We start from the raw sequence: 16,063 nt of genomic DNA on the forward strand, positions 1-16,063 counted from the left end.
TCAATGATTTAAACTAGATCTTTTTTCGGCAAATCTCAGGCTCTTGTTCTTAAAATATTGTCAGATTCACAACACACGCCGGAAACTGATTTGATGCGACCAATAATTTTTGCCACCTTAAATTACTTTTTCCAACAAACGCCTAATTACAAAACCAATGTTTTTGCTCAAAAAGCTGCAGGCCATATTCTAAATTTGTCAAGTGAGGCAGTGGGACAAGACAATTGAAAACCACCTTTAAAAAGTTAACATTTTTCTTTAAGGTGAAATTTAATTTGAAGGAAAAAAACTATTTCCACTATTTTCATACGTACGCACACATCCACTTCATTCAAAAGCTTGCACGAAAGAGATTACTAGTTCTTTTAACTTTGCATCCGTACTTTCAGAAATTTCTCCCTCTGTTCTGATAGTGTCTAATAAATCTTTGTGAGCCGTCGTAATGTGTTTCGTGAAGGCTTTTTCGAAAGCTGTAACTCTCGATGGTTCGAGTTTATCGAGATGACCACGGACACCAGCATAAATGGTAGCTACTTGTTCAGCAATATCCATAGGAACTAAAAAGTAAACAATAAATTAAACCAATCGTTTTTCAGTAAAAATATATAGATCCAAACGTCATTAACCCCTTTTTATAACACGCACGTTAGAAAACTTATGTAGGCTTGTCACACTCCACGAAAAAACTTTTACTAGGAAAATACAAACATTAAAAGTTTACCATATTGCCCTTGTTTTAACAATTCAGTCAATCGTACACCACGATTCAACAAAGCTTGTGTGGCAGCATCTAAATCAGATCCGAATTGAGCAAAGGCCGCAACTTCTCGATATTGGGCAAGTTCTAACTTCATGGAGCCGGCAACCTAAATATAAAACACACATTTTTTTTCCACCGTCTTACTGCAAAAAAAAAAGAGAGCTATATTTATTCATTATGGCTTTACCTGTTTCATGGCTTTAGTTTGAGCAGCAGATCCGACACGACTGACAGAAAGACCGACGTTAATAGCTGGACGGATTCCTTTGTAAAACAACTCACTCTCTAAGAAAATTTGTCCGTCAGTGATGGAGATGACATTTGTTGGAATATATGCAGACACGTCACCAGCCTAAAACACAACATCATATGCAAAACTGACCTTAATTTAAATTTAACTAAACAAGATAGCAAAAAAGTGACTCACTTGTGTTTCGATAACAGGCAAAGCAGTGAGCGAACCACCACCAAAGGCATCACTCATCTTAGCAGCACGTTCAAGTAAACGGGAATGGAGGTAGAACACATCACCTGGGTAGGCTTCACGACCTGGCGGACGTCGCAACAACAAAGACATTTGACGGTACGCAACGGCCTAAAAATGTAAATTGATAAGAACTTTGGTAGTAGTTGTTTGTTATAACTTTACATTCCTTCTCCAAATAAAGAAACACAATAATCCGAAATAACAAACATTAGTAGTTGATCGCAACTACAATATAATCATTTATTAAAACTACAAATCTCCTGATGCACTCCTCAAAACTGTAGTTAAGAAAAAGCTTTTCCACAACACATTTAAAACTGCTGTATAATTTAATGCATTTAGTCTATTTAAAATGTAATATAAAGCCTAAAATATACACTTCTATAGCTAAAAAAAACTTACTTGTTTCGATAAATCGTCATAGATGATAAGAGCATGTTTTCCATTATCTCTGAAATATTCGCCCATGGCACAGCCAGAATATGGTGCGAGGTATTGTAAAGGAGCAGCATCTGAAGCAGTAGCACTGACAATAATAGTATATTTCAATGCATCAGCATCTGCAAGTCGTTTCACTAATTGAGCCACTGTACTTCTTTTCTGTCCAATAGCCACGTATATACAATACAGCTTCTTCTCTGTGAGTGAAATAAACAGATTTAAGTAAAAAAAAATAGTAAGAATGTTTTGTTTTTTTTATCAAAAATAAAAATATTTCCTACTTTCGTCTGAACCCTCATTAAATCTCTTTTGGTTGATGATAGCATCAATGGCTACAGCAGTTTTTCCAGTTTGTCGATCGCCAATGATCAATTCACGCTGTCCACGTCCAATTGGCACAAGACTGTCTACAGCTTTGATTCCTGTCAACATAGGCTCTTTTACAGATGTTCGGGGAATAATGCCTGGAGCTTTGACGCCAACACGAGCACGTTTAGCATTGATTGGGCCTTTTCCATCAATAGGATTTCCTAATGCATCAACTACTCGTCCTAACAGATCTTCTCCAACAGGCACATCAACAATAGCTCCTGTTCGTTTGACAACATCGCCTTCTTTAATAAGTTTATCGTTACCAAACACGACAACACCAACATTATCTGGTTCTAGATTCAGAGCCATGCCCTGGAAGACGATTTTTGCAATATATACAATAGCAATCTCAGATAAACATATAGCAGCAATCTTTTTATAATAATTATTTTTACAGTTCCTGCTAAAAGAGAAATTTCTTTACCTTGTGAAACGTTTTATGCTAAAAATATTTTACTTTTCCTTGTAGAATAAACAGAAAACTTGAACATAAATCAACTTGCTATGGAACAACAGTAAAGAAAATTTTCTAGTTATGCAGTGTAAACAATTTAACTAACTTTCTGATTAAGGCTTCTGTTTTGTAGAAAATTTATTCTCAAAAGATTAGAAAAAATTGAAAAAGCTGGTAGCGTGAAAGCTTTTCTATAGACTACCTTTAATCCACTAGAGAATTCCACCATTTCTTCCGCCTGAACATTTTTTAAGCCATAAACTCGAGCAATTCCATCCCCAACTGAAAGAACTCTACCAGCTTCTTCAAGCTCTACACTAGTTGATGTTTTCAAAATACGTTCTTCTAAAATTGCTGATACTTCTGCTGTGGCTAAAATAAAAAAAAATCGATTTATCAAACACAGATCCTAGCATGCTGTACAAAGCTTAAATATTACAAGTGTTGTTAAATATCTTAACAAATTTATACCGCTTTTAACTAAAACAAGAAAATGCTGTGCATATTACCAATCGCGAACGAAAAACATGTTTTTGTATAAAAACAAAACTTATATTATATTTCATGAATTACGGTTAAAATAAGAGATCCATTTGCACATTTTCCACACTTTGTGACTAAAGTGGGTATAAAAGTATTTTTTCAGAAGCAACTCATAAAACGTAGAATTGACAATGAGCCAAATCGAAAAAAAACCATTGCGATATCCCAATTGAATTATGAAAAGTGAAAATCTTTGATATTATTTTTATATAATTAAGTTAATCTTCAAGTTTAATTACACTAATTTCATGAGCTCTCACAACAAAGTTGTTTTCACATGTGAAAATAAATATTTTAGATAAACACAATGGAGGGAACATTCTCAAAAACATTGGGAATTGTTTCAGAATGATTTAATTCCTGCCAGTTGTTTCAGGAGATTTAATTCCTGCCAGTTATTTCAGGAGAAGAAATGTGTGGATAGTGCCTAGCATATGTTATAACAGAATTTATCCACAAGATGTAATACTGTTTTTAACAATTCAGTTAGTAAAAACCTAGTAATAATCAGTTAAAAAGAAAACGATACATGCTCATTGCGGTATTGAAAGTTTTGTCTAAACAAATCCTTAACTAATGGAAATGCTTAATTAGTCCAAGCAAACAGTAGTATAACCAAAATGAATATTTGTTTACCTGGAGAAGCAGCTGATGTGCGAATATAACGTGAAGCAACTAGACCAGCAGCAGCTCCAACACCCTGGTAATTCTAAAAACAAATATGGATATTATACAATTGTTCAGGTAGTAATCTACAACCTTGGTCAAAATATGTTGAGACAAGACAGCTAACTTTAAAGTTTAAACTCTTAAAATGTGCTTATTGTTGCTGGTCATTTTTGGCAATTTTGAAGCCTTAGTGGGCCCGACATGGATTATTTTACTGTGTGCACGTGCCAGAGAATGCAACTAGTAACTCTTTAACGCTGTATGCCTGACATGTGTGTGCAAAAGTAGTGCCTTTGCAGAATCCCAGCCGCAGCGCAATAACTGTGCTTGTTTGTTTACACATTTCAGTCTGAAATGTTGTTTTTTGTGTTCTTCCAAAGAAAAGAAATACATGGCCGGATAGAGATTCAGAGTGACTTTTGGCTCAGAGAAGTGAAAGCTTCGCAATTTACTGGGCAAATCGTACTATTTAGGAAATGTGCACATTTTAACACATTTTATTCAAACTGACAAAAAAAACTTATAGTGTGTTTTACACCATGAGTAAAAAAACAACTTCCTTCCTTATTTTTTCTATTAAATTTTTGGGAGAGAACGAAAGAAGACAACTACAAACACAGAGCTAGCTTTGTGTGCAACCAATGTGCAAAAAACGCTTTCAACTTTTTAATGACTTTTTATCAAAATCAGTCTATTCTAAACACACATTTCTACCAAATGCTCAAATATTAGCAAATTTATTATGAAAAAATTATGAAATTTATTACGGAAAGACAAGCAACCAGTGAACTGCCATTTTAATAATGAAATAAACGCTGTGCTCAAAGTAACTATTGCTAAGCTCAAGAGGCTGATCCAAATCAATGAAAATACTGGAGAGAACACAGCGTTCATTTTAGTTTTTGGTTCAATTTAAAATATTTTTGAATTAATGCGAAAGCTAAGTATACATTAAAAGCAGGGAATTCCACGAATAAAAGAACACACATGCTACACATTGCATGCTAGTATTTTTTTAACTCAAAGAAAGAAAGGGCTGCAAGCAAAAATACTAGACGCTAACTTTGTAATCGTAAAAGTAGTTACAAGGTTAAACAAAAGACTAAAATTTTTATGACGATTTATAACGAAATTATTTTCTTTAGCTAAAATAAACTAGACCGAAAATTTTCGTCGTAACACCCTCCTCCTTTCTAAATAACTTCCAAAACAACATCAGCACATTCTGTATAATTTTCAAAACAACACAAGAAAAAGTCTTTCTGCATGTGGCAATTGATCACCATAACTATAATTAGATATCATGCTGACTCTCTGCTTGCGAAAGAACATGCTGGAAGTGATTTCACATAACGAAAGTAGCAAAAGCATTTAAAGAAGTAGACAGAAAAATTAAACTTTAAAATTTATTTTTTAATTTTTTTTTTAATTTAAAAGAACAACTAAATTAAAAAAAAATTTAATGTTTTTCTTTAATATAACTCGCGAGTAACATGATATATATTTTAAGGATTTACTCGAGAGTAGTTTAATTATTGCGTACTTGCGTTATTAAAAAGATTACTCTTATTGTACTCTTATTGTGGCGCCGTAGATTAGTGGTTATAGCTCTCGTACTCTGTGCGGGAGACCGGGGTTCGATTCCTCTTGACGGCGATTCAACATGGGCGAGTGAATGTTACCATAGCCCCGGGTTAACCCAAGCCATGTGAGGGAAATTGGGAAGATGGCACACTGTGTGGGCCGTTGGATGTTGCCGGGAGTTGTCTAGTAGAGCGCGGGCTCTAATTGGGTCTGCGTAGCTCAAAATGAGCATTAAATACTCTAGGACTCTCCATCTACGCCATGGCCCCTCCTGGAAATAATAGACAGGGTATATCCCTCGATATTTGTGAGGCTAGCCATGTAAAATATGCACATCTATCTATCTATCTATTGTACTTGCATTGTACTCTTACTCTGAATTTTTACTCGCATTTATTTGTACTTGTACTCTCGAAGATGTGTAGCTTTACTCACAAGTGACCATTAATTTACAACTTATTCATCGTCAGAAAAAAAATTATTCCCTGACACCTTTATTGAACTGAATATTATTTATCTTGGTGTGCGATTAGCGTACGCCTGAGGTATTTAGTGTTATTTTTGGTGTGCGAAGATCACACGGGAAAATTCAAACATGGCGTGTGTGGGAGTGTGCGCGTGTAATTGCACAGCATTCCTGACGAGGCCCGTAGTTTATTTTATACAGTAAAGAATTTCAAAATAAAATATTCAACACACATTTAACACACACAAAAAAATTGCTTTTGGATAAACACGTTGGCTTCAGCACAAAAGCATTCTCCCTTCTAGATCTTCCGTAGTTTTGTAAAAGAGATTTGAAATGTAATAAATGGAATACAAAAAAAAACTACGAAAAAAGTGTTTTAAAGATTTTAAATATCACACCTTTCAAGCATACTCGCTGACGTAAAATACAGAGAAACCGTAGTTGCGTCGGCAAAAAAATTGGCAACGTAATTTTGTTGTGAAATTTTTAAATAAAAATAACTTTGATTTTGTTTGAGCTACTCCCACTCATTGCGACTACAAAATAATTACATTCAATTTTGTAGTAAGTTAAGTCATTATTACTAACTAAAATCACTCAGGCTACTGAAATACTGTGGTACCATTCGATTCGTAATAATAATCAAAAAAATTGTATATCGTGTTGAAAAGGAGTCCAGAAGTTCTTTATCCCACACGACTCAGCAGGCAATAATTCAGCCCTGCCCTCGGTTTTGTTAGGAAAGATGTTCTGTGAAGACTCTAACAATTGAGTCTCCTGTACAGTTTTGCTTCATGTTAAACTGTGCAGGTGACAAGCATTTTTAAAGCATGTCACTGGCGACTTCTGCGATATACAAACTAATGATGCCCTAACCTGATGAGTTTATCTCGAAACATAAAAAGCAAGTTGGCAGTGAACTATTAACCTAACAAATGTAGGAAGGTATGTCAATAACACTTGTACTCCATTCCAATTTGTCATCGTCTTAGGAGATCAATGCATTGAATTATGAGAGGTCTATCCCTAATAAAAAGTGAATGATGAAGTTATTGCCAGCTGAAAAAATTTCACTACAAAAAATATTGCCGACGCAATGCCGACGCAAATCAGTTGAAATGTATCTCACATCGGCAGTTTTATTGCCGACGTAAAAAAATTCTAATTTTAAGGGCTGCAATCACACTTCCAAAGCGATGAATATTCAGAAGGTTGTCCTTTTAAGTTTATTATTTGCAAAGACATGACTAATAATACCATAGAAATAGAACTTTCTAAGTCGATTAACATTTTTCTGTGACTTGCAGAAACAGAACAGCATACATTTTTAGTACTAAATGTGTTTTTATTTAGATGGCCTTTCTTTTCAGAAAAGAAATATAATTTATTTTTAAAAATTATACTTCAGAGGATTATAAGTGTTAAACATTCACTCTAACTTTTATTCAATTTGAGGTGTAAAAGGCAGATCGGAAAAAATAGTTATTTGGAAGTCAATATTCCCCTTCGAAAAATAAATAAAGAGTTTCATCATTGGAAAGACCGTTGTTTCTTTAGTATAAATGGCTTATAAAAAAACTTTTAGATACAACAAAGGTATACCGCCACCTTAAAAATGAATCTAAAAAAAATTCCAAAGCAAATAAAAAATCATTAAAAACCTGATAAATCTATTGCTTGAAACTATTTTTTAGCAATTTCTTTCTTAATTTTCAGAGTTCTCAACGTTTCTCATAATCGGTGGGGTATTTTTAAAATAGAGGGTTTTTGACCCGTCTGCCAACATGTGTTATATTAAAAGAAAATTTTTTCGACCACGAAAGAGAAAATCGTTAAATATTTTTGTTTCCACTTTTAATTTGCAAAACGACACGTTTACGACGCAGAGCAAGAAAGATGAATTGGTGTGTATATAATTATTGTTTGCAATTTGCTATTTCTTCTCATGCTAATTCTTATGTTATTCATATGATATACTATAGATCATAATATGCAAATAAGGGAATGGTTTACACCAAAAAATATTAATCAAAGAGCAGCGTTTTTAATTACAGTTCCAAATAACTTGCAAAAGTCGGCATATCAGTCATTGTAGGCATGTTTAAAGTTACAAGTTGTCAAAGTTAGCTAGTCAGAGGAGCGTATGCTAATGATTTTTGTAACTTTTATAGACCTTTTTGAATGTTCACATTTTTCGCAGTAACCCTTTTGGCTTTACCAACTGCCAAAAAAAAGTCTATGGAATTTGCCCTTATCAACGAATGTGGTTTGTAGCCTGAGCCTGTATGTCATTGCCTTTATTTAAAGAATTAACATAAAATACGAATTTATTGCATTGATCCACAGCTGTTTTTTTAGTGGGAAGATAAAAGTGTTATTCTTAAGTCTAATCAGTGAATTTTCATACTAGCTAAGCATTTGCTTCCATACAAAAGCATCAAAAAGTGAAAAAAGTAGATATTAAATAAACATATAACAACGTGGCTTAGAAACTCTTATCTACCTTGATAAAACTACGAGGAGAGTTTCGAGCAACCAATCTTGCAATCCTAGCAGTGATCATGATTATTTCAGTTTACGTGTGCTCCAACAATGCTTTCTTCTGCCAGGGCGAGAGAGGTACCGTAGCAGCAACTGCTTGCTGGAAAGATAGTAAACCCGGGGTTAGAAAAACGATCACGTGTAGACTGGGCATGCGTACACTAGAGCTAAGCAGCAATCTGGCCTCACTTCCCAGCAATAAAAAATATATGGCAGTGCTTTTCTCATTTTTTTTCTCTCGTATATTTATATTTTATCGACATAAGGTATTATATGTCACAAATTAGTTCCTTAATATGCGTAATAACTTACCCTATACAAACATATAAGTCTAAAGAGGCGCGGTCCACAAAAGGCAAAGAAAGAGAGTGCAACCATCAAAAATGGACACTTAGGTCCAGGATTTGGCGGGTTTAATTAAGCAGGGCATTTTGGCCGTCTTTAAATGCAATTCGCGGTATGTCTCTCATTCTAAAAATATTTAACTTACACTATTTATTATTATTTTAGCCTATTACATTGTTGGTAGTACGTAAAAGGCTATCTGTTATATTACAATATGTCCTGATTCACGGACCCGTAAAAAGTAATATAAACAGGACCAAGGAATCTGTTTAAGGGACACGGGGGCAGAGGGGATAAGGAAAAGCGCGACACACCGGAAACTATCCTCCTCTGGGGACACGATAATTCTTGCAAAACGGACGATTTAAAACATTTTGTTAAAAATTCGCAGCTGGTGGACTGCAAAAGATTTGCTTTTTGCAGATGTGTTGGGGTTTCCTGAATGATGCATCAAACGTGGCCGGCGTACAGGGGCGGGGGGGGGGGAGGAGCAGGACACCGTTTTCGTTTGCTCTTTTTAGTGGGGCGGGGTGCGATATAAAAACAGCCAAAAAGGACCCTGTGGACGAGGTTATTTTTTAATAAAGTATGATGCTTGCATTAAAAAATGCTACCCGGCGTCGGAATACCGACGATCCGGAACTTTGTTGATTAATGATTGTTCGTTCTACACCAGGGTTTTTCTCCTTTATATATCGGATCAGTTTTTCTTCGTGTGAGAAGCCTGAGGTAACGAGGTTGCAGTTACAATTAGTAAAGACGGTAAAAATATAAATATTTTTTACTTGTCAATGAATGTGATAGACCGTGTTTCTCCTATTGATCTCTCTGGACATCTGCTGAGCTTTTGTGTATAGCCGGGGTCCAAATTGCGTGCAAGTCCAGGCTTGACTACAAAGCGCACCTTTTAGAAACTACACCGTATGATATCGCTTAACATTTAGCGATCATAGTAACATATAATAGTTGGATTAGACCATGTTATCGATTTTGAATGTCACTGCACATATATAATAGATTATTTTCACACAGAACTAAAGAAATATTTAAAATTGCTGTCATCTTAGGGGCATGTATTTATAGAAGAATTTTAACCTGGGAAGTAGTCTAAAAAGACCTTTTTTTAACTCGTATTAGGTTCTGTTCCAATTGACAGATTGAAAGACGTACTAAAGCTTTTATCATATAACAGATTAGTCCATGTCATGGTATAAACCCAGTGTTAGACTGTTATACTTTAAAAATTAATAAAATGAAAAATAATTATGATAACAATGTAGTCCTAATCCTAAGTATTCAAGTGAAATCTGACTTCCGTAAAAATTCTACTTCAATGAACAACTTTTTGTCTACAAAACATTATATAGCTACAGTGCAACTGTGTTGTAAGGAGGTGAGAAGAAAACATGCATCTGTTCCCCATCCTGCTGCCATTTGTATGTCCTTTATGTTTAAAACAAGATTGTTTGCCTTGCTGATAGGTGTACTGCGTACCAAGTGAGCAGTGAATACTGTGATATCAATCCCTGCCGGCCCAAGAAATAGCTTGATGTAGCGAGCTACCTTATTGAACAAAAAAGTGTTGGACAAAAGTGACAAAATTCTGTCCGGCGAAAAATCTTGTCCGACGAAAAATGTTGTCAAAAAATCTTATGAAATTATGGGATAAGGCAAAAAAAACAATAAAGCTATAGTTATTTTTTAACATCTAAAAGGATTTTCCACTTTTTCATATTATATATATATTGAGAATTTTTGACAGCCCTAGTAATCCCTGCAACATCGGATCCCTGTGTAATCATTTCTGGTTGTGTGCATAAATGTTCATACAGATGGACAATCCATGAAGCATGTAGCGGTTTGAGAACAAATACACGTTTGTTTCAAGTATTACAACGACGCAGTAGATAGATTCCAAGCAACAGTTGTAGCTCGTAGATACCATGTGTACAAAAACGTCATTTGGAGTGATGTTAAATAAGGCAACCTTGTTTCTGCTAAAATCGAGGACGATAAGGCGTCCAAGAAAATCGATCCATATATTGTTGTGTTACCAAAGCAATGGCTGAAAAGACTTCTTCACAACTAAAAACTAAGAGAAATATCAAGGCATGTATTCTTCTTTTTGAAAAAAGAGAGCGGAAAAATAGATTGGTTTGTACATTCCACTCAATACCGACCGTAACCTATTCCCACAGGTGGTTTAGAAATCCTCTTGATGATGACATTCAAGAGCCCGATGTTTTTGACACATAAAAAAGTGAGGCAGTTCATAACATCTTTGTGTTCGTATGATTATGAAGAAATCGGAGAAGAAGATGATGACGATGAAGACACGAATTCCACTTTCCAGTGGAAGGGAAAAAAATGATGGCGATGACTGTCGTGAAATTATCGAGCAAAGGCAAAAAAGAAAAAGGCCGCCGATAATTTTGTACTCGTCCACAGACGAGGTGGAGATGAACTTGAAAAAAATAAAGACGATTGAACGAGTATTTATAAGAACAATTATTTGTAAAAATAAAATTGATAAATCAAAGATATTTGTTATTATTATTGACTAGTCATTGCCCGTGGAAAAATCCACGGGATCGCCCGTCCTTTATATCAACCTGCCGCAAAAAAGTGAATAAAAATATATCGCATTTTATATTCGTGTTTCCGTAACATCATTTTCTAACTCAGCGGGGGGTCCGCGCAGAGACAGACAGACGGAATACGGCTATTATTAAAGAGACTCGATTATTAAAGTATGCCATAACCTATTGACAGTTTTTCATATTTTTACCCGTTTTTGATACAGAATTTAAAGAAAAAATAAATTTTAGATTTGGATTAAGTTTTTGGTCGGACTTAAGTGATGAAATTTGTCCGACGAATAATTACTGAAGGGCACACCACAAAAAGTACTGGGCATTTTCCCTAGTAGTTTCGATAAATTCCTTACCGAAATTTTTATTGTGATGACAGTATATTACCACAGAGAACAACAAATGCCTGCTTTTTTGGCACGGTTAAAGCGACCGTCTTATCAATTGTATTTAAAATAAATTCTAAGAATTTTATTTCTTGGGCTGGTTCAATATGGACCTAGTGGTGGCTTCATAAGTTTTGAAATCTGCCTGTGACCTTATGTGTATCCACAAGGGAGCGCTTTTAATTATAAAGTTTGGTATTCTTTTGGAATTTTTGGTCTCCTCATGGATAGGGATGCTGTAGTATGCATCTTTAGTGTCCAGTTTTTCCATAAATATATTGTTATACATAATGTCGAGTTTAAAGTTTACATTTTAAAATATTAGACTATAGCCACCATCAGATTTTTCTGTCACAAATATTTGTAATATAAACTTGCCTGGCTGATAATGGCTCCTATCACCCCTTTTGATGACATTTGATAGCTAATTATTTCATTTTCGACAAATTTATCTTCCTCGTTGAATATTGAATTTGCTGATTTTTTGGTAACTCAGCAACTGCTATTTGCACAACTGAAACAGTCTGTAAGACTTCAATGTCACTGGCAATATTTTCCCAGTTTTTTATTTGCAGTTTTACACACCCTGCCGTAAAATCTTTGACCTTTTAGCGAAGATACACCTTTAATAATTCGAGGCTTCTTACCCTTAACGCTTTTTGTTTTTTGGGTACTTGTTTGTACTCTGGTAGCTATTTCTGTTGTTGTAGTGTATCTTTTTGCTGTTTGCTGTGCTTTTTGCCCTTGATTGTGGTGATTGTAACCCTCTTTGAGGTCTTGTAAGCGAGCCCCCTGTTTGACGATTTTGATTTTCTTTTTAGGTTGGGACCTTCTTTCTCTAACAACGCTTTAATTTGGTTTTTCTTTTTTAAGGTTTCTAGACGTTCACATATTGAGAACCCAAATAGTTGAACCGCTGCTTCGTCAGTATCTGTCGCTAACTTTACGTACCAGTTTGGTAAGGATGGTTTAATGAGGTTGCGCTTCTGTTGGTTCCAAGTGATATTGCATCTTTTAGTGATGTAAGAGGGCCCTTGATATCCACATTATTTTGTGCAAGTTGATTCCTTAATTTGGTCAGTTCAGATGCTGCACGCAATACCATTGTTGTCGATGCCGCATGTAATTTCTGGATTTCTTGGAGCTTGTAGTCATTTGTTCGAACGAAAGTACTACATATTTTTTTATATTAATCTGTTTTGGCACGAGATAGGAGCAATTCGCAGGTGCAGCTGCATTTTCTAATTATTGTTTGAGTGTCTCCTCTTTTAGTGGCTTTTGCCAATATATCTTTGCTGTGGCTGCGATAGATGATGCAATTTCTGGCCCAATTGTTAGTACATCATCTTCGTATTTTTGATTTGTTGCCTACTGGTACTCCTGTTCTTTATACCTTGTCTCTATTAACTTCCCTGTTATCTGGGAGTTGTTCCCTGTGGATGAGCTGGACTGCCCTGCAGAAGATTGGTTACCAGAGAACCAAATATACGATCCCATGATTCAGCGTTGGTCTGTGTCAACATTTCATGTTCACTTCTTAGTGGGATATTTTCATGCCTGTTAGTATTGGAATTTTCCATAGTAAAAGTTGACTAAGCAGTTGTTGCATTTAGGTCAACTATAGTTTGGGTAGGGTTTGACTGATCTCCATCTGAAGGGGGTCATTGCTACACTCCTGAGAAGAAGCTGATGTTGCCAAAGCATTAGCTGGTGTTTAATCTTTTTTCCCTAATTATTTATAGCTTGGATTAAACTGCTCAGTTGATCCTGCTGTTTATTAACAAAATTTGTGAGCTGCATCATTGCTTCTTATTAACAGAGATTGTGAGCTGTATCATTGCTTCTTGCTGCTGTGTGCGCATTTGTTCTGGCATAAAAGAATAAGCATAAGTAAATAAGATACTTTTTTTTAAAAACAGATTTACAGAAACTCCGTTCTGTGTGGACTTCGACTTAAGAACGTCTTTCCGTAGGCTGCGCGGAAGTCGAAATAGGATTCTCATGGAAGTCGGATCTTATTTGTATACTAAGGATTATGGGCTAAATTGATATCTACCATCTTTTTGTTTTCTCCCCGTAATAGCCCCTTTATTTTAATGACTGCATTTATTGTTATCACTAATTACACACAAAATGGAATTTTAAATTAACGAGAATATAATGCATACACATAAGAGCATAAAAACAATCTACTATCAGCAAGGATGTTATTTGAAAAATTATGGGGAAAACTTTTTCTGCTAAATTTTGTAAGTAAATTTGTATAGCTTAAGTCTGCAGTGCTTCTTTTAACTTGTTTTTTTATTAGACATCTGTGACCGATTGAAACTTTTAGAATTTCTTTTTGCATACAAAAAATGCAATCGACTTGGAACCTTGTGGCAAAGTATACTCCCTTGTTCAAAGTTAATGGGCCATCTTGCAAATGGAGAAACATAAAAGCCGGTAAAAAAGATAACGTTTGTTTGCAGCAGGAGTTCTGTAGTTCTTTAACTTTGCTTAAAGTTAATGCACATATGCAGCCTCGTTCCCAGGGCATTCACTTTGTTATAGCGGCTCAGAGGCCACAAGACCCTGGGGACGATGTTGACGCATATGCTAATTTAAATATTCAGACACTGCATATTTTTTTCATAAACTTTGCTAAATTCATTTGAAGACTAGTGTTAATTATAAAAGCGTATGTTTTTTATTCACAGCATATGACACTGTTGTCATTGGTTTTAAACTTAGCATGGAGGGTTGACAATTGGATTCAAAGTAACATTGACTCGACAAAGTGGTATGAAGTTGATCAATCGTCAAAAACCTTTTTTACGATCTCAACAACACTGCCTGCTACGTACTGCTTGCTAATGATAGATTTGGAAATATTAGGGGTTATGTCCGTTCAAAGTAAAATAAATTGGCAAAAATGGGTATGTTTATTTACCTCCTAGTTTAGGCTATTCTCCCACGTAAGTTTTCCAAACAAATATACTTTAAGGGAAGAAATTTTTGCGGAAATAAAATTGCGCATGTTTTGCGAATTATCCTAGAATCCGCGAAATATATTTTTCCCGAAAAATTTTATTCTTTTAGATTCGCGAAATTAAATTTTCGCTAAAATTTGAATTTTTTAAATTCGCGAATTTAAATTCTGTTAAAAAGTAAATTCTCGGAAAACTTTGTTTTATTTGAGTCACAAAATTAAATTTCAGCAAAATTATCATATAGAACTATAACAACACTAGGAAGGAGACTCCGTAAGCATACTGACTTGCCCAATAACTCTGCTTTTAATTTGCACCAACCTCGATCCCAGGGCCTGTAGCGTTTTTTGATATGAGAATGAAATATCAAGAAACACTACAGGCCCTGGGATCGAGGTTGAATTTGCACTGCAAAATTGACCTTAGTATCATTTTTCTCCTTTTCTCATTTTCTCTATTATCGACACGAGTGAGATGATAAAAAAAAGCCCTTAGAACAAGGTTTTAACTTCTAACTATAACACGAAATCAGAAACATTAACCTTACTAATTTCGCTTTAGATGACAATACTTTCGCTCTTGTTCGCTGTGACATTATTTGCAGCATCAGTTGGTGTCTTCCAAAACGCGAGTGCATTGAATGACCCACCTTTATATTGCGATAAAAGAGTAAAGTGTACGCATCTTACATGTGTTGGGGTAGGATAACTTTAAACCCAATCTCGTCCCCGGGAACTGTAAGGCTTTTTACAGTTGGATGGCCGTCCATCTGTAAAAACCTAACAAGTCCTAGGGACGAGGTTGCTTAAATCATTACATAGCTGCTTGTACGTTACCGCAAAGAAGAGAAACCCATCTCTATACTCACAAAATATATATCTATGTAGTAAACAAACCTCGTTCCTAGGGAATTAAAAGTCCTGCAGACAAGGCTTATCACAATCCAAATTGTTTACCTCTTTATTTGCGTGAGTTTATGTCATGACTGAAATTTTTTTTACTTGTGGTAAGAGTCAACAAGATGTACTCACTAACTGCAACCTTATCCCCAGGGTTTTTCACGCTATTGTATACTCTATTTTTTACTTTTTAGGTGTGTGGAATTGTTTCCGCTTTTGGTCTTTTGCTTGCCTCGTTTACCCATCTTAAAGAAGCTCGAAATAACAGAACAACTTACCAGTAATTGAGAAACGATGATAAGTGCTTTGATAACAGAATATTAAAACTTAAGGAAAAAGTCAACAAAGGCAGCACCTTTCAAAGAAATGAGACCGAAATCTTGTAAACACTTCCAAATTTATTCTACACCTTGTATTTTGTTAAGTCTAATAAATATGAAAAATTTCCCCTGCACACGTGAGGTTTTGATATTTACATCTGCTAACACCTTTATGAAATCGGAATCTCTAGTTACTATTCTAAAAACTATCAAGAATTTAACCTCAGTAT

At 35.1% G+C, this 16,063-nt stretch overlaps 2 protein-coding genes across 2 annotated transcripts; one reads left to right on the forward strand and one right to left on the reverse strand.

Moving 5' to 3' along the window:
- Positions 1-236: 236 nt before the first annotated feature.
- On the reverse strand, positions 237-8,443 carry LOC130634497 (ATP synthase subunit alpha, mitochondrial-like). Its single transcript, XM_057444625.1, has 9 exons — positions 8,283-8,443; positions 3,694-3,766; positions 2,717-2,886; positions 1,970-2,372; positions 1,650-1,885; positions 1,188-1,355; positions 948-1,112; positions 722-866; positions 237-557 (listed from the first exon to the last, which is right to left on the reverse strand). The coding sequence occupies exons 1-9, from the start codon at positions 8,340-8,342 to the stop codon at positions 328-330; spliced, it is 1,650 nt and encodes a 549-aa protein (XP_057300608.1). The 5' UTR covers positions 8,343-8,443; the 3' UTR covers positions 237-327.
- A 5,291-nt stretch (positions 8,444-13,734) lies between these two features.
- Positions 13,735-15,967, forward strand: LOC130634565 (uncharacterized). The gene is made up of 4 exons (XM_057444631.1): positions 13,735-13,891; positions 14,342-14,560; positions 15,176-15,313; positions 15,708-15,967. Exons 1-4 carry the CDS (start codon positions 13,847-13,849, stop codon positions 15,795-15,797), a joined length of 492 nt encoding a protein of 163 aa, XP_057300614.1. The 5' UTR covers positions 13,735-13,846; the 3' UTR covers positions 15,798-15,967.
- The last annotated feature ends 96 nt before the right edge of the window (positions 15,968-16,063 follow it).

Source organism: Hydractinia symbiolongicarpus, chromosome 1, assembly GCF_029227915.1.
Source record: "Hydractinia symbiolongicarpus strain clone_291-10 chromosome 1, HSymV2.1, whole genome shotgun sequence".
In the NCBI taxonomy this organism is placed as follows: Eukaryota; Metazoa; Cnidaria; class Hydrozoa; order Anthoathecata; family Hydractiniidae; genus Hydractinia; species Hydractinia symbiolongicarpus.

Excerpts from the sequence above, each read along its gene's own strand:
- LOC130634497 (XM_057444625.1), bottom strand. The coding sequence starts at position 8,342 with ATGATCACTGCTAGGATTGCAAGATTGGTTGCTCGAAACTCTCCTCGT. Across the intron at positions 3,767-8,282 it reads CTCCTCGTAGTTTTATCAAG|AATTACCAGGGTGTTGGAGC; the intron begins GTAGATAAGAGT and ends ATTTGTTTTTAG. Across the intron at positions 1,886-1,969 it reads TAATGAGGGTTCAGACGAAA|AGAAGAAGCTGTATTGTATA; the intron begins GTAGGAAATATT and ends TTTCACTCACAG.
- LOC130634565 (XM_057444631.1), top strand. The coding sequence starts at position 13,847 with ATGTTATTTGAAAAATTATGGGGAAAACTTTTTCTGCTAAATTTT. Across the intron at positions 13,892-14,341 it reads AACTTTTTCTGCTAAATTTT|CATATGACACTGTTGTCATT; the intron begins GTAAGTAAATTT and ends TTTTATTCACAG. Across the intron at positions 14,561-15,175 it reads AAATAAATTGGCAAAAATGG|ATGACAATACTTTCGCTCTT; the intron begins GTATGTTTATTT and ends ATTTCGCTTTAG.